The sequence below is a fragment of the Bombina bombina genome, chromosome 12 (genome assembly GCF_027579735.1).
Source record: "Bombina bombina isolate aBomBom1 chromosome 12, aBomBom1.pri, whole genome shotgun sequence".
Taxonomy (NCBI): Eukaryota; Metazoa; Chordata; class Amphibia; order Anura; family Bombinatoridae; genus Bombina; species Bombina bombina.
In genome coordinates this window covers 51,229,010-51,252,564 of record NC_069510.1, presented here as the reverse complement: position 1 = coordinate 51,252,564, position 23,555 = coordinate 51,229,010, and the positions used below count along the sequence as shown (strand labels likewise).

The 23,555-nt window shown below is 38.4% G+C and overlaps 1 protein-coding gene across 1 annotated transcript in view; it reads left to right on the top strand.

Moving 5' to 3' along the window:
• ABCA2 (ATP binding cassette subfamily A member 2) overlaps positions 1-23,555 on the top strand; it is a 312,411-nt gene that overhangs the window by 277,251 nt on the left and 11,605 nt on the right. The window contains 8 exon segments of the mRNA XM_053695443.1: positions 5,628-5,743; positions 9,806-9,953; positions 11,133-11,256; positions 12,922-13,054; positions 14,417-14,537; positions 14,647-14,825; positions 20,856-20,997; positions 22,034-22,168. Of these exon segments, the coding sequence (XP_053551418.1) occupies positions 5,628-5,743; positions 9,806-9,953; positions 11,133-11,256; positions 12,922-13,054; positions 14,417-14,537; positions 14,647-14,825; positions 20,856-20,997; positions 22,034-22,168 (1,098 nt within the window).

Here is a 23,555-nt window from a genome sequence, read left to right as displayed (position 1 = left end):
CTTCGCTTCATACTTTTTCCAAATTTTACAAATTTGACACTTTTGCTTCTTCGGAGGCTATTTTTGGGAGAAAGGTTCTTCAGGCAGTGGTTCCTTCTGTATAAAGAGCCTGCCTATCCCTCCCGTCATCCGTGTACTTTTGCTTTGGTATTGGTATCCCAGAAGTAATGATGACCCGTGGACTGATCACACTTAACAGAAGAAAACATAATTTATGCTTACCTGATAAATTCCTTTCTTCTGTAGTGTGATCAGTCCACGGCCCGCCCTGTTTTTAAGGCAGGTAAATATTTTTTAATTTATACTCCAGTCACCACTTCACCCTTGGCTTTTCCTTTCTCGTTGGTCCTTGGTCGAATGACTGGGAGTGATGTAGAGGGGAGGAGCTATATGCAGCTCTGCTGGGTGAATCCTCTTGCACTTCCTGTTGGGGAGGAGTAATATCCCAGAAGTAATGATGACCCGTGGACTGATCACACTACAGAAGAAAGGAATTTATCAGGTAAGCATAAATTATGTTTTTTCATGGTAAACGATTTGCCCAAAACTATTTTTTTTTGTCTGTACAGGTGTCTAGTAAAAACATTCTTCCAAATGAGGTTTAGGAGAGACTGAAGGGAGATGTTGGGTAGAAACATGAATAAAATGTTGTATAGAATGCTGGAAATACAGTTTCTATATGTGTTTTTACATTGTATAATGTTAGACATATTTGGCTAGATTACAAGTGGAGCGCTAATTTATTGGGCACCCGTAAACTGGCAAATTTGCCCATTTACGGGAGCGCAATTAACCAGCCATTAAAATTAGTGCTCCAAAAATTAACCAGAGATCAGATCTCTGGTTAATTTACCAAAAGTGCCCCAAATGCCCCAAAATAAAGTGTGTTTTTTTAATTTAAAAAAAAATAGCATTTAAAAAAAAAAAAAAAAAACTGCACAAAGGAGTTTTTAGGGGTTAAAGTTGGCGGGTTTGGAGTGTTAGAAAATAAAATGGCACGGTCTAAGGGAAACTGTATGTTTCCTGTAAATATGTGTATATGCTTATATACATATACAGTACATATATATATATATATATATATGTGTGTGTGTGTGTGTGTCTGTGTTAATATGTGTATATTCATATACATTTATATTTAAGATCTGCTCCCCATTGCTGCTTGAGTTACCCCCATCGCTGCGCACGGCATGAAAACGAGGCTCCCATTGGAGCCTATAGAAGTGCGCTCTCATGAGTGCAATGCTTATGTGCAATGCGAGCGCGAGGTCACATTTCCATTGCACCTAACTTGTAATACCAGTGCTGGTATTACAAAATGGAGCGCAAATTTCTTTCCTATGGCATGGAGAGTCCACCACTTCATTCCAATTACTAGTGGAATATTCACCTCTGGCCAGCAGGAGGAGGCAAAGAGCAACCCAGCAGAGCTGTTAAGTGTCACTTCCCTTACCCATAACCCCCAGTCATTCTTTGCCTCTTTGAACAGGAGGACGGCAAAGATGAGTGTCATAGAAATTTTAAACCCTTTAATGGGTTTAATTCCCATGAAGGAAGGATTGGGGTCTAGCTGTGTCCAAGTCAATCTCTTCAGTAAGAGTAGTGGTGGCTTTTAGCAGTTAGAAGGCAACGAGGTTGTCTTTGCTTTACTTCTAACATTATTGCTACCCCTGTTATAGATAGCCAGAGTTGGTTACTCTGTTCTCTCTTTTCCTACAGGTCTCTGATAGGAGTAAGTGCCCTTTCACACCTTGTGAGCTGTCTTTCTGTCCCTGACAGCTGGATCTGCAGGTAAGTGCTCTTGTCTTCTAGGTTCTGGAGACTTGCATTTTGAAGAGTTTATCTCTGCATATGGGACATATTTAATCCTTTAGTAAGAATTAATTTGGGGCAGCGTGCAGGCTCTATATGTATGTCAGAGAGACTAAGGGGTTAATGGCTTCCATATTTATTATGGGATGGTATCTCTAACGATTATGGCTGAGGGGTCTATTTATAACTGTTAGCTAAGGCACTGATGGGAAACTATGATGTTTCAAAAAGTGTTTTAAACATTTTTTATTACTTGCTTGGGATGTTCCATTTTTCTTCAGAGGCTATCTGTTAGAAACGTGCGCTTTTAGCTTGTTGCGCAGTTTCTTTTGCTGTCGTTCGTGTGACCTCCCGCTCTTCTGCTTGTAATGCTGAGTGGAGTGGTGTCATTTTCATTTCCATTATTTTTTTATGCCTAGCGTTATTGCGCTTTGAAGGACTGCTCTTCTTAAAGTGACAGTTTGATATTATTAATTTATTTTTCAAGTCCTCCTGGAGATCCAGCCAGCCTTGGAATAAGGGAAAGCAATCAAAGAAGCCTTCATCTGATGCTAAATCAGCATGAAAGGTCCGCCCCGGTCTGGTATTGGATCAAGTGGGGGGCAGGCTTTCCTTTTTTTCACCAATCTTGGATACGTGTTGTCCCACATCCTTGGGCTGTGGACATAGTATCTCAGGGTTACAAAATAGTATTCAAGACTTGCCCTCCCAGGGGCAGATTCATCCTCTCAAGATTATCTGCAGACCAGGTAAAAAGAGAGGCCTTCTTAAGCTGCGTTCAGGACCTTTCCTCCCTGGGAGTGATTGTTCCAGTTCCTGTATGGGAACAGGGTCAAGGATTCTATTCAAATCTATTTGTGGTTCCCAAAAAAGTTTTTTGACAAATTTTAGACCTAAAATGTCTCAACAAATTCCTCAGGGAAACCATTTGTTCCATTCTTCCTTTGGTCCAAGAGGGTCAGTTCATGATGACAATAGACCTGAAGGATGCGTATCTTCATGTTCACATTCACAGGGATCATCACCAGTTTCTGAGATTCGCTTTTCTAGACAAGCACTTTAAATGTTTTGCTCTTCCTTTTGGCCTTGCCACAGCTCCAAGAATATTCACAAAGGTTCTGGGGGCTCTTTTGGCAGTAGTCAGGTCTCAGGGAATTGTGGTGGCGCCTTACATGGACGATATCATGGTTCAAGCGTTATCTTTTAAATAAGCAAACTCTCATACAGAGATGCTGTTGTCTTTTCTATGTTCCCACGGATGGAAAGTGAATCTGGAGAGGAGTTCCCTTGTTCTAGCTACAAGGGTGTGTTTCTTAGGGACCATCATAGATTCCCTATCCATGAAGATTTTTCTGACGAATGTCAGAAAATCAAAACGTCTCACTTCATGTCTCTCTCTCCAGTCTGCTATTCGTCCATCAGTGGCTCAATGCATGGAGGTAATTGGTTGCTTCCATTGAAAACCATTCCTTTTGCTCGGTTTCATCTGAGGTCTCTACAGCTTTGCATGCTCAGTCAATGGAATGGAGACCATTCAGATCTATCTCAGAGGATAGATCTGGATACCCTAACAAGAGACTCTTTCTCGTGGGTGGAAGCTCACGTTTGTCTCCTATCTGCCATCCACATTCCAGAAGTGGAAAACTGGGAGGTGGATTTTCTGAGCAGACAGACCTTTCATTCCGGGGAGTGGGGGTTCCGGAGTTGGATCTGATGGCATTTCGTCAAAATGCCAAGTTTTCAAAGTACGGTCCAAGATCAAGAGATCCTTAGGTCACTCTGATAGATGCCCTGGCGGTTCATTGGAACTTCTCTCTAGCATACCTGTTTCCTCCCTTTTCCTCTCCTTCCACAAGTCATTGCTCATATCAAACAGGAGAGAGCATCTGTAATTCTGATAGCTCCTGCATGGCCTCGCAGGATCTGGTTTTCTGATCTGGCGAAGATGTCATCTTTTCCACCTTGAAGGTTACCTCTGAGGAAAGACCTTCTAACTCAGAGTCCTTTCCTCTATCCAAATATAGCTTTTCTGAAGCTGACTGCTTGGAGATTGAACGCTTAGTCTTGTCCAAGCATGGTTTTTCCGAGTCGGTCATTGATACCATGCTTCAGGCTCGCAAACCTGTAACTAACAAAATTTTCCATAAGGTATGGCGCAAATACCTATATTGGTGTGACTCGAAGGGTTTCTCTTGGAGCAGGGTCAGGATTCCAAGAATTTTGTCATTTCTCCAGGAGGCTCTGGAGAAGGGTTTGTCAGTCAGTTTGCTGAAGGGTCAGATTTCTGCACTGTCTATTCTTTTGCACAAACGTCTGGCAGATGTGCCAGATGTTTAATCCTTTTTTTTAAACCTTGTTCTTAGTGTTGCAAAAGGCTCCGTTTGAGCCGATGCATTCTGTTGATATTAAGTTGTTATCTTGGAAGGTGTTGTTCCTTCTTGCTATTTCCTCTGCTCACAGAGTTTCTGAGCTTTCAGCTCTGCAGTGTGATTCCCATATCTTATTTTTCATGCGGATAAGGCGATCCTTCGTACTAAGTTGGGTTTTCTCCCTAAGGTTGTGTCAGATCTAAATATTAATCAGGAAATAGTGGTTCCTTCCTTTTTGTCCTAATCCTTCTTCCCATAAGGAGCGTATGTTGCATAACTTGGATGTTGTGCATGCTCTAAAATTTTACTTTCAAGCAACTAAAGATTTTTGGCAGTCTTCTGCCCTGTTTGTTGTTTTTTCTGGTAAGCGTAAGGATCAGAGGGCCACATCTACTACCCTTTCTCTCTGGTTGAGAAGTGTTATCTGGTTAGCTTATGAGACAGCTGGTCAGCAACCTCCTGAGAGAATTATGGCTCATTCTACTAGGGCTGTCTCCTCTTCCTGGGCTTTCAAAAATGAAGCTTTGGTGGAACAAATTTGCAAGGTGGCAACATACTTGCATACTTTTTCAAAATTCTACAAATTTGATACTTTTGCCTCGGCTGAGGCTTCTTTTGGGAGAAAGGTTCTTCAAGCGGTGGTGCCTCCTGTTTAGGTCTGCCTGTCTTGTTCTCCCTCCCGTTCATTCTCTGTCCTCTAGCTTGGGTATTGGTTCCCACTAGTAATTGGAATGAAGTCTTGGACTCTCCATGCTATAGGAAAGAAAAGAAAATGTATGCTTACCTGATAAATTTCTTTCTTTCCGGGCATGGATAGTCTACGACCCTACCCTTAAATATGATGACATTTTTTTTTTTTGTTAAACCTTAGGCACCTCTATACCTTTGTGTTATCTTCTTTTTCCATTTCCCTTCGGCCGAATGACTGGGGGTTATGGGTAAGGGAAGTGACACTTAACAGCAGGGGTGCTCTTTGCCGCCTCCTACTGGCCCGGAGATGACTATCCCACTAGTAATTGGAATGAAGTTGTGGACTCTCCATGCCCGGAAAGAAAGACATTTATCAGGTAAGCATACATTTTATCACCCTTGCGAAAGCAATATTTTGCGCTCCACTTAATCTGGCCCATAATGTTGTTACTACAGTCTCCTGCACTTTTCTCTGTTTCCAGGTGAAGTTCCACTAGACTCCCTTAGCAAATGCAATAAGCCCTGGAAAACAATCTGTTATGTAAAGGATTCGCTATAAATAAATGTACTTCAAGACATTTTTACTTATATTGAGGCATCATACAGAACAATGTTATGAAAACCATCTTTTATTCTTGAACATCTGAATAAGAGAGGTCACTCGAGAGCCACTTACTCCTATACAGTCTGAGATTCCAGCGCAGGATGTTAAAACACATTAAGTTATAAAATAACTGGTACAATTTGTTTTTTCAGCTGAATTACCTGGTCCCTGCAACCTGCTGCATCATCATCCTGTTTGTGTTTGACCTTCCTGCTTATACATCACCGACCAACTTCCCCGCCGTCCTGTCGCTCTTCCTCCTCTACGGGTATGTAGTTTTCCTCCTATGTATTGCTCATGGAGGGAAAATGAAATTGAAATCCCAGGGAGAGAAATGCTTTGCATGTAAAGGTATGTCGCTGTTCAAAGGTTTAAGAGGAATCGGAATGTATAAAGACTTGAGTCCAAATTTATCATTAGACAGAGGAATAAGGTTCCCTGCTAGGGAACCTGTCCCCCTATCTTTGCAGCGAGCAGGCAGCAGACACTGTATATCCACTGTATGCAGTTATCATTGCACAAATAAATTATTGTGCCACCACGCTCCTTACCCTCACACAATTGCACAAGAGCTATATATCACCCTGATGATGGAGGTGATCAAAAGGGTGATAAACCTTTTGGTTTACCCACAGTGATGTGCAGTCACTAGAGGCAGGTGAGGCAGTGGTTCACCTCTCATATGGGCAAAAATATTTTTTTTTTTTATTGACTTTAAAAAAAAAAAAAAAAATGTATTTTTTTTCCCCAGCATTTTTTTTTTTTTTTTTTATCCCCAGCATTTTTATTTTTTTTCACAGCTATATGTTGTGCAATGAAGAGGCACAAGCAGGTCTGCCCACCATTACACAACATGCTGCGCCATCTACTGGATGAAAGTGGTTAAGATCATTGCATGGCCCATTAACTGCTTATTTGAGGCAGTCCTATTTGGGCTGAACCAATCCAGTGAGAGGCATTAGTAAATGGAACTTAAAGTTGGGGCTGGATGTTAAATGACATAAAATAAAACAAAAACGGAAAAAAAACAACTTTCATTTATTTTGTTGCTGTCCTGTGAACCTGCTAGCTTTGCTAAAGTGAAAAAGAGAGTTCTGTTCTTCCCCTCTAAGTGCAGTGGAATGTGCCACTGTCACTTCCTGAATCCTTACAGAGCAGGAAGAGAGAGGCACAGAGAGCACTGTTTCAGCCCCATCTTATTAAAGTAAGATTTTACTGAAAAGGATTCTGTTAGTGAAAATGATAATTCAATGAATGTGGTTTAGTGTTTTTTTACTCTTTTACAGCAAAGGATCGTTTTTGTATTTTGTTTACTCAAACTTTACACCCACTAACTTAGCAGCTTGCCTCTGTACTGCACACTAATGTATGGTCTCATTTAGTTATAGTCTCACTTAGCTATAGTCTCACTTAGTCTCTGTAGCTTTGCTGTTTTATTACTTAAAAATGCAGTGGTCCCTCTCCCCCCCCCCCCCCTTGTATGTGTCTCTCTCTCTATCCATCTCTCTCCTTATGTGTTGTTCTCCCCCATGGTCTCTTTCTCTCTCTGTCTCTCTTCCTCCCCCTCAGACTCTCTCATCCCTTATGTGTCTCTAACCCTCTGTGTGTGATTGTGTCTCTCTCTAACCCTCTGTGTGTGATTGTGTGTCTCTCTCTATCTCTATCTCTAACCCTCTGTGTGTGATTGTGTCACTCTCTAACCCTATGTGTGTGATTGTGTCTCTCTCTCTCTCTCTTTCTCTCTAACCCTCTGTGTGTGATTGTGTCTCTCTCTAACCCTCTGTGTGTGATTGTGTGTCTCTCTAACCCTCTGTGTGTGATTGTGTCTCTCTCTATCTCTATCTCTAACCCTCTGTGTGTGATTGTGTCTCTCTCTAACCCTCTGTGTGTGATTGTGTCTCTCTCTCTCTCTTTCTCTCTAACCCTCTGTGTGTGATTGTGTCTCTCTCTAACCCTCTGTGTGTGATTGTGTCTCTCTCTAACCCTCTGTGTGTGATTGTCTCTCTCTCTCTCTCTCTCTCTCTCTTTCTCTCTCTCTATCTCTCTATCTCTAACCCTCTGTGTGTGATTGTGTCTCTCTCTAACCCTCTGTGTGTGATTGTGTCTCTCTCTCTTTCTCTCTAACCCTCTGTGTGTGATTGTGTCTCTCTCTCTCTCTTTCTCTCTAACCCTCTGTGTGTGATTGTGTCTCTCTCTCTCTCTTTCTTTCTCTCTCTAACCCTCTGTGTGTGATTGTGTGTCTCTCTCTTTCTCTCTCTCTAACCCTCTGTGTGTGATTGTGTCTCTCTCTCTCTCTTTCTCTCTCTCTAACCCTCTGTGTGTGATTGTGTCTCTCTCTTTTTCTCTCTCTCTAACCCTCTGTGTGTGATTGTGTCTCTCGCTCTCTCTCTAACCCTCTGTGTGTGATTGTGTCTCTTGCGCTCTCTCTAACCCTCTGTGTGTGATTGTGTGTCTCTCTCTCTCTTTCTCTCTAACCCTCTGTGTGTGATTGTGTCTCTCTCTCTCTCTCTCTTTCTTTCTCTCTCTCTCTAACCCTCTGTGTGTGATTGTGTCTCTCTCTCTCTCTTTCTCTCTCTCTAACCCTCTGTGTGTGATTGTGTCTCTCTCTAACCCTCTGTGTGTGATTGTGTCTCTCTCTCTCTTTCTCTCTCTCTAACCCTCTGTGTGTGATTGTGTGTCTCTCTCTCTTTCTCTCTCTCTAACCCTCTGTGTGTGATTGTGTCTCTCTCTAACCCTCTGTGTGTGATTGTGTCTCTCTCTTTCTCTCTCTCTCTCTAACCCTCTGTGTGTGATTGTGTCTCTCGCTCTCTCTCTAACCCTCTGTGTGTGATTGTGTCTCTCGCTCTCTCTCTAACCCTCTGTGTGTGATTGTGTCTCTCGCGCTCTCTCTAACCCTCTGTGTGTGATTGTGTCTCTCTCTTTCTCTCTCTCTCTAACCCTCTGAGTGTGATTGTGTCTCTTTCTTTCTCTCTCTCTCTCTAACCCTCTGTGTGTGATTGTGTCTCTCTTTCTCTAACCCTCTGTATGTGATTGAATCATTGTGTCTCTCTCTCTTTCTCTCTCTCTCTAACCCTCTGTGTGTGATTGTCTCTCTCTCTCTCTTTATTTCTCTCTCTCTCTAACCCTCTGTGTGTGATTGTGTGTCTCTCTCTCTTTCTCTCTCTAACCCTCTGTGTGTGATTGTGTCTCTCTCTCTTTCTCTCTCTCTAACCCTCTCTGTGTGATTGTGTCTCTCTCTCTTTCTCTCTCTCTAACCCCTCTGTGTGTAATTGTCTCTCTCTCTTTCTCTCTCTCTCTAACCCTCTGTGTGTGATTGTGTCTCTCTCTCTTTCTCTCTCTCTAACCCCTCTGTGTGTAATTGTCTCTCTCTCTTTCTCTCTCTCTCTAACCCTCTGTGTGTGATTGTGTCTCTCTCTCTTTCTCTCTCTCTAACCCTCTGTGTGTGATTGTGTCTTTCTCTCTTTCTCTCTCTCTCTAACCCCTATGTGTGTGATTGTCTCTCTCTCTCTCTCTCTCTAACGCCTCTGTGTGTGATTGTGTCTCTCTCTCTTTCTCTCTAACCCTCTGTGTCTCTCTCCCCCGTCTGTCTCTCCCTCTCCCCCCGAATGCTTTTCTGTGTTTCTGTCTACCTTTTATTTATTTAATTAATGAATTGATAGTGCCACCTGATTGTGTGGCTTTATTTAAAGGGGTGAGGCCAAGCGCCCCACCATCTTTAAATTTCACCAGCCACCACTGGATCAAGACATTTTTATATTTACTGCATAATGAAAGAATCTATAAGCATAATTTGCAGCATTAAAGTAAAAAGTATGTTTTAAACATATTTTAATGGGCATGGATTTCTAGATCTCATAATCAGAGCAAGCATTGTGTTATCTGGCAAGAGTTTCTGTTACAATCCTTTTAGACTAAAATCAGATGTTTACTAAGTTGACCAGTTTTCCAAGACACCATTTAAAGGGACATGAAACCCATATCAATCCCATATGCAAATTTAAATAACTTTCCAATTTACATCTAATATCTATTTTTTTCATTCTTTTGATATCCTTTGTTGAAAATCATATCTAAATATGCTCAGTAGCTGCTGATTGGTGGCTGCACATAGATACCACATGTGATTGGCTCACCCATGTGCATTGCTATTTCTTCAACAAAGGATATCTAAAGAATGAAGGCGTATCCTAGCCACTGCCTCACCAGCCTCTGACGTCACTGCACGTCACTGTTTACCCATAATACCATTTCTAGTAGGAGACCTAAAACAGAATGACCCGGAGATCTGACATAATCTATTAATTTACAATGACATTTTTTTGTTTCCCAGCTGGTCAATCACACCGATTATGTACCCAGCGTCCTTTTGGTTTGAGGTGCCCAGTACAGCCTACGTGTTCCTCATTGTTATCAACCTCTTCATCGGCATCACAGCCACTGTGGCTACTTTTCTTTTGCAGCTCTTTGAACACGACAAGGTGAGAAACCACTTGGCCTGAACCCTTTGCACCAGGTAGATTCCATATCAGGTTAACCAATTTACCATTGCATAGTATGACTAGTTGAAATGTGATCTTAACTATATTATTGTGTCTCTTAATAGTCTTTAGCCCTGTCACTGACTTGGTAGAGGTACTGTTGAGATACATCCACACTGGAAAGCTTTAAGAATTTGATTGATCAAATCAAATTGATTAAAGAGACATGAAACCCAATTTTCTTTCTTTCATGATTCAGATAGAGAATACAATTTTTTTTTAAAAAGTTTCCAATTTACTTCCATTACCAAATGTGCTTCGTTCTCGTGTTATTCTTTGTTGAAGAGATACCTAGGTAGGTAACATGCACATGCCTGAAGGCACTACATGACAGATGCTGTCAGCTAGTGCTGCAGACACATGCACACTTCTGAGCTTTACATCCCTGCTTTTCAACAAAGGGTAACAAGAAAGCTAAGAAAATGTGATAATGGAATTAAATTGCAAATTTGTTTAAAGCTGTATTTTATCTAAATCATGAAGGAAAATATTGGGGTTTTATGTCCGTTTAATCTTCTACTAATGGTCTCATCCATTGGATAGCAGCAACATTTTGATATTTTATTCAGTGATGTTACATAGTAACATAGTAGATAAGGTTGAAAAAAGACTGAAGTCCAAAGAGTTCAAGCTATGCAAATCTAAAATACTTACAAAAAGCTCCAGTTAAGCTTAAATAATCCCACTAAAAGGTGATCCATTTAATACTAGCAATCATATCCATGAATTTTGTTTATAGACAGAAATGTATCCAGACTATTTTTAAATGTATAGAGGGTATTGGCATTCACTACCTCCTTTGGTAATGAGTTCCACACTTTTATTGCTCTTACAGTGAAAAAAGTTTCCGTTGCAGGAGATTAAATCTCCTTTCCTCCAACCTTAAATTGTGACCATTTGTCAGAAACAATTTTCTTGAAATAAACAGAGCTTCTACCATCTCTGAATATGGGCCTTGAATATATTTATATAAAGTACTCATGTCACCTCTCAAGCGCATTTTTTCTTAAGAAAACAGACCCAGTTTGGCTATCCTCTCCTCATAGGTCTTTATCTTAGTTTAACTGCTCTTTTGTCTCTCTTTTGTCTCTCTTTTGTCTCTCGTTTTGTCACCTACAGGACCTTAAGGTGGTGAACAGTTACCTGAAAAGTTGCTTCCTTATCTTCCCCAACTACAACTTGGGTCACGGTCTGATGGAAATGGCATACAATGAATACATTAACGAATACTACGCTAAGATAGGTAATCGCTGCGCCATATCAAACAATCTATGATTACGCTAAAAGATGAGCTAAATTTGCAAATTTTAAAATAAATATTAAATAAGAAAATGCTTTGCTGCACATATATTGAGTCAAACGGTACGCTGTCAACAAGCTGAGACAGCTTTCAATAGATTGCAAAAAAGTACAAAAATATGGTTCAATGCTTACACCAGTGACTTTTAGCTTGCATGAGTAACCACTTAGTCGTAGGCTGACCATATTGCCGCTTTAAAAAGGGACACATATGAAAAATACATGTCAGGGTTCTTATAATAGAACATCATTCAAAACATTTCTTTAAACAGCCCTGACATAAGTATTTTTCATATTTGTCCCTTTTTAAAGCGGCAATATGGTCAGCCTACTTAGTCGACATATGTACCGCTCCCTTATATGAGCAGAATTTGTACCGCCGCAATCTGGTCACCCTGCTTTCTCGATATGGCCTTTCTGGTGGTATTCATTTGCACTTCTCCGGCTCCGGTAAACTCTGTGTTATGCCTGCAGACCTAGGACTAAGGAAGCCTTTTAGTTCTGTTACAGAGCAACGCGTTTCAACTTTCACAAAGTCTTTATCATTGCACCATACACAGTTCATTAGGATAACACTGTACTGAGGGAACAATATGTTCCAGATGAAAAACTAGAGGAGTCTGCTGAACTTATTTTAATGTGTATTCTCAGATATAAATAGACAGATATCCTAAATCCACTTTTTTTCTATGTTAAGATGTTTTGGCACCCAGCAACCTTAATATATAAATAATGTTTTTGTCTCTAATTTCTTTTTTGATTTTTAAATAATAAACAGATGTGATGAGGTGGCTGTGGTACAAACATATTACGTGTAAGACTTTTACAGTAGCAACATAAAATATAGAAGGAGAAAATCACATGGCCACATCTTGGTTAACATTAAGTAGGTAGTAAGATATTCTACCGTGTAGCCAGGTCTTCAGGTCTTCTTGTAGACTTTCCCTATGTCGTAGATGTTGAGTTGAGCTGGGACAGTTTGGTTTCTCCTATGGTTTCAAAATTCCTCATATGAAGAAGTTAATTTTCTCTATCCGCTGTTTTTCATTAGAGCGATTAATTACTTTGCACTTTTAAGAAGAATGTTCTTGTAATTGAACGTGGGTAAATTTAGCACGTTTTTTGCAGGTTCAATCCCAGCAAGGTCCACTCAGCCTTTTATCCTTCTGAAGTCTGTAAAATGAATACCATTAAGTTGGGTAATAATAATACCTGTTATTAGTGCCGTGAGTCGATTAAGTTTGAGGTTGTGCGCTATACAAGTATCATTCTATTATTATTAATGTCACCTGCTAAGTGAAAATCAGTGATATCTCCAGTTTTAGAGATCACAGTGGAACCATTTTACATGTCCTCCATACATGCAGTAAGGAGTCTACTTCCCTCCAGCCTATCTAACATAGCTTGCTACATTTTAGGGTATATGTTTAAGAGATACCACCTTGAAAGCAACCTGACATTCATTTACACTATTTTGGATCCAATAACATTAAAATTAAGAGATATTGAAATATATGAAGCTGAACTGTAAAATATCATTTTTGTAACCCATCTGTATAGAGCTGAGGAAAAACTTATGGGTTCTATTACTTCTCTTGCTCTTATCCAGGTCAGTTTGATAAGATGAAGTCTCCATTCGAGTGGGATATAGTCACACGTGGTCTGGTTGCCATGACAATAGAAGGATTTGTTGGTTTTTTCATCACCATAATGTGCCAGTATAACTTCTACCGCAAACCACAGTGAGTAACAACACAAATATTCATCAGCATTGTCTTAAGAATTCATGAGAGGTTCTAAAAAAGTAATTTACTGTAAAAACAAAGAACCTAATATTGGGTGGTTAGATTTGCTTGTGGATAAATACATGGATGTTACATTTAAGATACTGAAAAGTCCAATTTCTTACTTAAAGGGACAGTAAACCCCTTGTAAGTACAAGACATTTCTGTTTTGTTTCTATAGAATAACAGATCAGTCAAGTCTTAATGTTTTTAAAACAAATTAACATCCTTTTTACCACAATTATTTTTCAATACCCAAACTATTCCCACCATTTGCCTTATTTAAAAGAGCCAATCTGGACTTTAGTCTGCAGACAACAAGGCTAGCCACAGTCATAAAGTTAGTATAAAGTGAATTGTTTTGCAGCAGTTATCAGTAAAAGCCAATTGGGGACATATATGTAGCAGGGTTATAGCCGTAAGAAGTCAGCGGGTGCTTTATAACAGCGGTCGCCAACCAGTGGTCCATGGACCACTGGTGGTCCACAAGAAGATGTTGGTGGTCCTTGACACCATCAAGCAGGAATTAGTCTCCTCTGATGGTGTCACCCTGTCGTGCCGCAACTCCCTACAGTGCCTGGCTGGGCATCAGTTAAAATGGAGGAGGAGTTAAATTACAATCTCCCTACTCATTAGGAAGTATTCTCTCAGTTTTGTCATTCAGTTAGTTAATTCCAAAAAATAATTCTTAAACATGTAAATATATACATAATGTAAACTTAGCTATGGTTATACTAGTTATGTACAGTATGTGTGTGTTTGTGTATGTGTGTATATATATATATATATATATATATATATATACACACACAATAAATACATATATATATAATATATATATATATATATATATATATATATATAACAATTATTATTATGTTAGTGGTCCACAGGATTCAAAATTGTGAGTTTAGTGGTCCCTGAGGTCCGAAAGGTTGGCGACCCCTGCTTTATAAGGTCTGAGAGTTAGAAATTGCTCAATGTTTAGAGCTAAATTACATGAAAAGGGGACTAAATAAATAATAAAAATATATTGCAAAGATGTTTCATTATGCATTGCTAAATATTTTATATAAATCTCAAGGTATTTACTGTCCCTTTAACTGCTGCATTCTCTGCCCTGTGTATATTATACTACATTATATTACAGTATATATATTTATGGACAATTTATGACCAAGTTCTTCATCTGCTGTTAGGTTGCATCTTGTTGGAAAATATAACTGGTTAGGTTGCAAGATCAAAACTGATAGGATAATTACATTTCTAATCAGTGAGCAAGAAGACCCTTTACTAGTGTATCTTCTTCCTCTCCTACAGGCGACTTCCAATTTCCAACAAACCGATAGAGGATGACGACATAGATGTGGCAAATGAAAGACAGAGGGTTTTACGAGGAGGTGCTGATAATGATATGCTGAAGATTGATAATTTAACCAAGGTTAGACAACCATCATTTATTTGAGGCTCAGTATTACAATATTTGGGGGGGGGGACGCTTTTTGCACAGGGTTTTCCAGAGATTTAAAACTTCCTTCATTCATACCCAGGTGTACAAATCTCGCAAGATGGGTCGTATCTTGGCTGTGGATCGTCTGTGTGCTGGAGTCCGACCAGGAGAATGTTTTGGGCTTCTGGGTGTGAATGGAGCTGGGAAAACGACCACCTTTAAAATGCTAACTGGGGATGAAAGCACCACGGGAGGAGAAGCGTTCATCAACGGCCACAGGTATCATTTAGATTGTCTTGAATGAGAATTGTGAGCAATGTGCATCTTCGTAAATTTACTAGAAGGCTCCTCATGACCGAGTAACTACCTCACCTTAAAGGGATATGAAACCCAACATTTTTCTTTCATGATTTAGGTAGAACATACAATTTAAACAACTTTCCAGTTTACTTATATTATCAAATTTGCTTCATTCTCTTGGTATCATTTGTTGAAGGAGCAGCAATGCACTACTGGTGATTTGTAACTGAACACATGGGTCAGCCAATGACAATCGGTATGTAGGCAGTCACCAATCAGCAGCTAGAACCTAGGTTCTTTGCTGCTCCTGAGCTTTCCTAGATAAACCTTTCTGCAAAGGATAACAAGGGATGGAAGCACATTAAATAATATAAGTAAATTGGAAAGTTGTTTAAAATTGTATGTTCTGTCTAAATCATGATTGTCTAATTATGTCTAATTACTGCCCTTTTAACAGTTCACTGAAAGACTAACCTTGTCATGCACCTAACCGTGGCACCATTTCTCTCCATTAGAATTCATGTAACATAGTAACGTAGTAGATAAGGTTGAAAAAAGTTTGATGTCCATCGAGTTCAACCTATACAAATCTAAAATACTTACAAAAGCTCCAGTTAAGCTTAAATAACCCCACTAAAAGGGGACTCATTTAATACTAGCAATCATATCCATGAATTTTGTTTATATACAGAAATGTATCCAGACTATTTTAAAATGTATCTAGTGTATTGGCATTCACTACCTCCTTTGGTAATGAGTTCCACAATTTTATTGCTCTTACAGTGAAAAACCATTTCCGTTGCAGGAGATTAAATCTCCTTTCCTCCAACCTTAAATTGTGACCTTTTGTGAGAAACAATTTTCTTGGAATAAACAGAGCTTCTGCCATCTCTGTATATGGGCCTTGAATATATTTATATAAAGTAATCATGTCACCTCTCAAGCGCCTTTTTTCTAAAGGTAGCTAGCCCCTCCTTATAGGTTAAATTCTCCAATCCCCTTATTAGCTTTGTGGCCCTTCTCTGAACTTTTTCTAGTTCTGCAATATCTTTTTTTTGCGATCGGTCCCCAGAACTGCACTCCAAACTCAAGGTGAGGTCTTACCAGGGCTTTATATAGTGACAGAATTATGCTTTCCTCCCTTGAATCAATGCCTCTTTTAATACATGCTAGTATCTTATTAGCCTTTGAAGCCGCTGCCCTGCATTGTGCACCCATCTTTAGCTTGTTATCTATTACTACTCCCAAATCCCTTTCCTCCTCTGTTTGGCTAAGTCTTGTCCCATTTAAAAAAATATGTTGCCTGATTATTTTTACTTCCAAAATGTAGAACCTTGCATTTTTCCGTATTAAATCTCATTTTCCATTTACTTGCCCATACTTCTAATTTTTGCAGATCCCTTTGTAATGAAAGTTCATTCTGCTCTGACCTTATGACCTTACTTAAAGGGGCATGCCACCCACATTTTTTCTTTTATAATTTAGAAAGAGAATGCAATGTTAAACATCTTTCCAATTTACTTATATTATCTAATTTGTTTTATTCTCTTGATATTCTTTGATGAAAAGCATATCTAGATATGCTCACTAGCTGCTGATTGGTTGCCGCACATAGAAGCATTGTGTGATTGGCTCACCATGTGCATTGCTTTTTCTTCAAATAAGGATATTTAAAAAATGAAGCAAAATAAATAATGGAAGTAAATTGTAATGTTGTTTAAATTTCTATTCTCTATCTGAATCATGAAAGAAAGATTTTTGGTTGAGTGGCCCTTTAACTTAGTATCATCTGCAAAAATAGAGATGTCGCTATTTAATCCTTGCTCCAAGTCATTTATAAAAATATTAAAAAGAACAGGGCCCAGTACTGATCCCTGGGGGACTCCACTGATTACCTTTGTCCAATCGGAGTATGATCCATTCACTACTACTCATTGCTCCCTATCTTTTATCCAGTTATTTATCCATGAGCTAACATTTTCAGCTATTCCCAGTCCCTTAATTTTGTGCATTAATCTCTCATGTGGCAGTGTATCAAATGCCTTTGCAAAATCTAAGTATATCACATCAACTGATTCCCCTTTATCTATATTTTTACTTACTTCCTCTTAGAATCTAATTAGATTAGTTTGACATGATCTATTTCTCCTAAAACCATGCTGATTAGAAATCATAATCTTGTTTACACGAATATGTTCATCAATATAATCCCTTATAATCCCTTCAAATATCTTCCCCACTATTGATGTCAGACTAACTGGTCTATAGCTTCCTGGATCATCCCTGCTTCCCTTTTGCACCACATCCGCTTTATGCCAATCCTGGGGTATGCCTGAGGATAATGAGTTTTGAAAAATTAACAGTAGAGGTTTGTCTATAACAGTGCTAAATTCCATTAACACCCTTGGGTGTATTCCATCTGGGCCTGGAGTTTTATTTACCTTAATATTATCCAGTTTTTTTCCTGATATCCTCTAAACATAACCCAGTTAATGGTATGGACTGGCATGTTCTATTTGTTCCAAAGTATCATTCAATGGTTCCTCTCTTGTGTATACTGAAGAAAAAAACTGGTTCAGTACCTCAGCCTTCTCCCTGTCATTATTTATCATGCTACCCTTTTAATGTACCTATATTGTCCTTCTTATATTTTTTGCTATTTATGTACTTAAAGAACCTTGTAAGGTTAGACTTAGAATCCTTTGCAATTAATTTTTCATTTTCAGTTGACCAGTTGATTTTGTTGCTTCTTTCTGTTAAGCCATTCACAATCCAATAGATGAGTTGCCATTAGGGATGGGCGACTGTTTTTCATCATTCGAACAATGAAACAAATTTTTAACATTTATTCGTCCTTTTTAAATTTTGAATGTTTGTACAATATGCTAACATTGTTTTGGTTTAAAGGGACAGTCAATAAAGATAGATAATCCCTTTATTACCTATTCCCCAGTTTTGCATAACCAACCCTGTTATATTAATATACTTTTTACCTCTGTGATTACCTTGTATCTAAGCCTCTTCTGACAACCCCCTGATCACGTGACTTTTTATTTATTATCTATTGACTTGCATTTAAGCCAATTAGTGCTGTGTTGTGCACAACCCACGGGAATGAGCACAATGTTATCTATATGGCTCACACGAACTAGCATCTCCTGTTGTGAAAAGCTAATAAAAAGTATGTGATAAGAGGCTGCTTGTAGTGGCTTAGAAACGGGTAGAAATAACAATGTTGGTTGTGCAAAGCTGAGGAATGGGTAGTGAAGGCGTTATCTATCTTTTTAAACAATAACAATTTTGGTGTTGACTGTCCCTTTAATCCAACACCACTCTATTGGTCCAGCAGCTGTAGTGTGTGAGGGGTGCAAGCTCTCTGGAGCCACTGGCCAACTCCCCAACAAAACTCAATCCAAAAGACAGCAGCACCTCGCTTAAATTCACAATTTTATTAAAGAGACAAGTGAAAAAACTGCAACCTTTCAGGGGTCAACCTCTTAATCATGCACGGGGGACAAGCCCTTAATCATGCATCATGTTGCATGATTAAGGGGTTGACCCCCGAAAGGTTGCAGTTTTTTCACTTGTCTCTTTAATAAAATTGTGAATTTAAGTGAGGTTCTGCTGTCTTTTGGATTGACTGTCCCTTTAATGTAATAGTATTTCTAATGCTAACATATATTATAAAATATTCGAAATAGAAACATTCTAATCAATATATATGTATCTATTATTTATCAATTTAATAAATTCCCTACGACGTCAAATATTGAACTTCTGAATAGTATTTGCTAAATTAAATGTTACATTCAAAATTTTTAATGTGGATATTCAAACTAATTATGACCATTTGAAAACTAAAGTAACATTAGAATACCAGAAATAACATTTGATTACCGAATTTTAATGGATTTTGGTTCTTATCAACATTCGATTGTCCAAAACGAATGTCCACAGGACTTTTCATCTACCAAACGAATTGCACTTTCACTACATTCGCCCATCCCTAGTCGCCATTCAAACAAACACATTAACAAAACAAAGGAAACGCTATAAGAAATAGACATTTAAGGGGGTTTCAAAGGATTTTTAAAGGGATAGAAAAGTCAAAATTAAACTTGCATGATTCTGATAGAGCAGATCATTTTAAGACACTTTGAAATTCACTTCTATTTTCAAATGTGCTTTGCTCTCTTGGTATCCCTTGTTAAAAAATAATACACACATATCCTACACTAGTGGGAGCTGCTGCTAATTGGTGCTTGCAGACATTTGTCTCTTGTGATTGGTTGACTAGATGGGTTATCTTGCTGCCAGTAGTGCAATGCTGTTCCTTTAGCAAATAATAAGAGAATGAAACAAATTTGATCATGGAAGTAAATTGGAAAGTTTTTTAAAATTTCATGTTCTATCCAAATCCTGAAAGAAAATTTTGGGGTTTCCTGTTTCCTTTAAAAGTAGACTTTAAAGGTTTCCTGTTTCCTTTAAAAGTAGACTTTAAAGGTTTCCTGTTTCCTTTAAAAGTTGACTTTAAAGGAACACGCTAGTCAAAAAATGTCTATTTGCCATCTAAAAGAGAATGTTTAAAAATGTATTAGTTTATTTTTTTTATTATTTTTAATTACTGAGTGGAATAAACCATCTTTTTCCAGGGGATTTGTCCCTTTCAGTCTCACTAATGCACTAACCTTAACCTTTTAGTGTTATGTTAAAGTGAAGGTAAACTTTGGTAAATGAGAGCCTGTTTTAAAAAATACTATTAAAAACAGGGGCACTTTCATTCATCAAAGTTTACAAAGTAGCCGTTTTGTTAAAAAAATTACCTTTTTTTCTTTTCACAGCCAGAGCAGCTTCCCTCACCTAGAGATCCTCTATTCACACTTCAGCAATGACTAAGCCTGCTTCCTCCAATCACAGCTTTCCCCCAGGGTAGTCATTTCCTGAGGCCATGCTGTGATTGGAGGAAGCAGGATTATTCATTGCTGAAGTGTGAATAGAGGACCTCTATGTGGGGGAAGCTGCTCTGGCTGTGAAAAGAAAAAAGGGTAAGTTTGTTTTAACAAAACGGCTGCTTTGTAAACTTTGATGAATGAAAGTGTCCCTGTTTTTAATAGTATTTTTTAAAAACGGGCTCTCATTCACCAAAGTTTACCTTCACTTTAAACTTGTTAAAAAAAAAAAAATTGCATTAAAAAATGTATCTGCTGCACTTTCATATACATGACAGACACATTTTTTGAGTAGTATGTCCCTTTAAATGGTAGCAAAAATACTCAGCCAAAACAAAAGATATGAAACATATTATTTTTAAATGCAGATTTTATTTCACTTAAAGGGACATTAAACCCCACATTTTTCTTATATGACTTAGGTAGAACATATAATTTTAAACAACTTTCCAGTTGACTTCTATTATCAATTTAACTTTATTCTCTTGATATCATTTGTTGAAGGAGCAGCAATGCACTACTGGTTTCTAACTGAGCACATGGGTGAGCCAATGACAATCGGTATAAAAATGCAGCCATCAATCAGCAGCAAGAACCCAGGTTCTTTGTTGCTCCTGAGCTTTCCTAGATAAACCTTTCAGCAAAGGATAAAAAGAGAAGGAAGCAAATTAAATCATAGAAGTAAATTGGAAAGTTGTTTAAAATGATATGCTCTGTCTAAATCATGAATGTCTAGGCTGACCATATTGCCGCTTTACGAAGGGACACATATGAAGAATACATATGTCAGGGTTCTTATACAAAACATTTCTTTAAACAGCCCTGACATATGTATTTTCCATATGTGTCCCTTTTTAAAGCAGCAATATGGTCACCCTATTAATGTCTAATTATGACTTTACTGTCCAATATTATCAAATTTGAAAAATAAAGCTTTAATGGATCTTTTACAAATGCTGACAACTACTTAAAAATAGCTTCACTGTCTTGGAATGATCCGCTCATACTTTCTTATCTAGAGATGTTACTTAGTATTTGATCTACTCTGTCATTTCAACAGCATCTTGAAGGAGCTCCTCCAAGTCCAGCAGAGTCTTGGCTACTGTCCCCAGTTCGATGCTCTGTTTGATGAGCTGACGGCGCAGGAGCACCTTGAACTGTACACTCGCCTGCGAGGGATTCCGTGGAAGGATGAGGAGAGGGTAAGAACTTAAAATGGCTTTAAAGGGACACTGAACCCAAATTTTTTATTTTGTGATTCAGATAGAGCAGGCAATTTTAAGCAACTTTCTAATTTACTCCTAAAATGTTCAAATTTTCTTCGTTCTCTTGCTATCTTTATTTGAAAAAGAAGGCATCTAATCTAAGGAGACAGCCCATTTTTGGTTCAGACCCTGGACAGCACTTGTTTATTGGTGGGTGAATTTATCCACCAATCGGCAAGAACAACCCAGGTTGTTCACCAAGAATGGGCTGGCATCTAAACTTATATTCTTGCTTTTCAAATAAAGATACCAAGAGAATGAAGAAAAATTGCTAATAGGAGTAAATTATAAAGTTGCTTAAAATTCCATGCCCTATCTGAATCACGAAAGAAAAAAATTGGGTTCAGTGTCCCTTTAACATACCACCTCATCAGTTTCTTTGAACTTAAAGGGATATATAAAAATGTTCTTTTGTGATTCAGATAGAACATACCATTAAAAAAAATATTCTAATTTACTTCTATTGTCAAATTTGCTTTGTTCCCATAATATTCTTTGTTGAATAGATACCTAGGTAGGCATCTAGTGCTCTTGCAAATATCTTTCTTGTAAAACTGCTGCCATATGCTGCTCCAGAAGTGGGCCAGCTCCAAAGCTTACATCCCTGCTTTTCAACAAAAGATACCAAGGGAACGGACAAAAATTGATAATAGAAGAAAATTAGAAAGTTGTTTAAAATCACATGCCTGAATCACGGGAAAAAAAATTCTGTTTCATATCCCTTTAAAAGAAAACATGAAGGTGTATATAGTCTCTGAGGTCATTACTTTAACCCCTTAGCTACTAGAAAGGGCTGTAGGGGATTGTATAGCAACGTGTTGCAGTTTCCTTTGGTGGCCTTCTGGATAGTAGTGACTAGTAGGGGATTCAGCTGTTTATGTTCCTATAAAGTGTGCAGTTGGAGGGTCTGATAACTACTGTAAAGGGGAAGGGGTCTCACATTCCATACTTGATTTTTTTTTTTGCCTGTTAGGTTGTGAAATGGGCACTAGAGAAGCTGGAACTCACAAAATATGCTGACAAACCAGCAGGGACTTACAGTGGTGGCAATAAAAGGAAGCTGTCAACGGCTATCGCTCTTATTGGCTACCCCTCCTTCATCTTCCTGGTGAGTGACCACAAAGTATAGTCAGATGTAATGTGACATAATATGAGGTCATCCATGCTGTGTGTTTGTTGGTGTGTACGTGTATGCTGTCGTGTATATATTATAATAATTGTTTTTCCGGAAATTGTTCTCCATGACTTGTTATACCAGCTGCAGCGTATAAAATGTATGAGAAATTGCTCATATATACTTCTTTTTGGAAAATAAGTAACTGGATTTGCTCTTTGAAACCATAGCCCATTAAAATAGGCTTGGCTTGCTGACAGATCAGATTTTGTTATCTTATCACTGAAATGATTCCCTTTCTTATCTCTGTCTCGGTAGAATACTTAGAAAGAACAATTGAAAATGAAGATTTTAGAGCTTTATCTCTTCCACCTCCCACTGGGCGTGTGATTTCTTCTGCTGGCTGTGTTTATATAGTTCCTCAATAGCCTATACCTAGGTATAGAAATTTTCAGTATAGGAAGGGATGCTACAGGCTAAAACTGCTATTATAAATGCCAATATAAAGGCTAAGGAGCTATTTGTAAACAATTTAATACACTCCAGCAGGTAAAATGGATCATTGGGAACAAATTAAAGGAGAGAGAGTTTTTGGATAAACTGTCCCTTTAACTTTAACCTGTATACATCATTGATGGTTACTACCTTTACCATTTTATTTACATCAGACTGGTACTGTTATTCAGTCTGTAGTCCCTTATTTGTTATATTTCCATGTCCTAAATTAACCAATGAGAGTGTTTATATATGTTCAGTTTTCCATGTCAACACAATCTGGGGACTTACTCAACATATGTAGTTTACAATTACCTATTCATTTTGTGCTCTATTATATGATTCAGACCACATCATTATTATACGTTGGTTTGTATATTAAAACCCACCATTGGTATATGATTGCCTTTATAGATTTAGGGGTATAATTTTGTCACAGGGGTGGATAGTATGTTGCTTATAAATGGTATTTTGATGCCTATTTAAGCATCTTGTCCTAGGGGAGAGAGGTAGGTAGAACACTGGGTTTAGCTGTTTTCTTTAACGTCTGAGGAGGTAGATTTACTGGTTTTGTTTTGGTTGTTTCGGAACCGTCACAATAAATCTTTAGTATATGTTGAAAAAATTTGGAAAACCTTTTTAATTCATGTATCATTAAGAGGTCATGTAAATTAAGTGTAGGAAGTAGGGTTGCCACCTCAGCCATGTTTTCCTGGACTCTTATAAGTTACACATGCTGCAGGGTGTGCAGGGAGGAACATGTATTGTGTTCTGTATGTGTTCTGTATTTTAAGTGATGGGTGGCAACCCTAGTAGGAAGTCCAAAGGTCATTTGTTAAGATATTGCTGTATGGATATGATGGTAACTGCATGGATTCACTTCTAG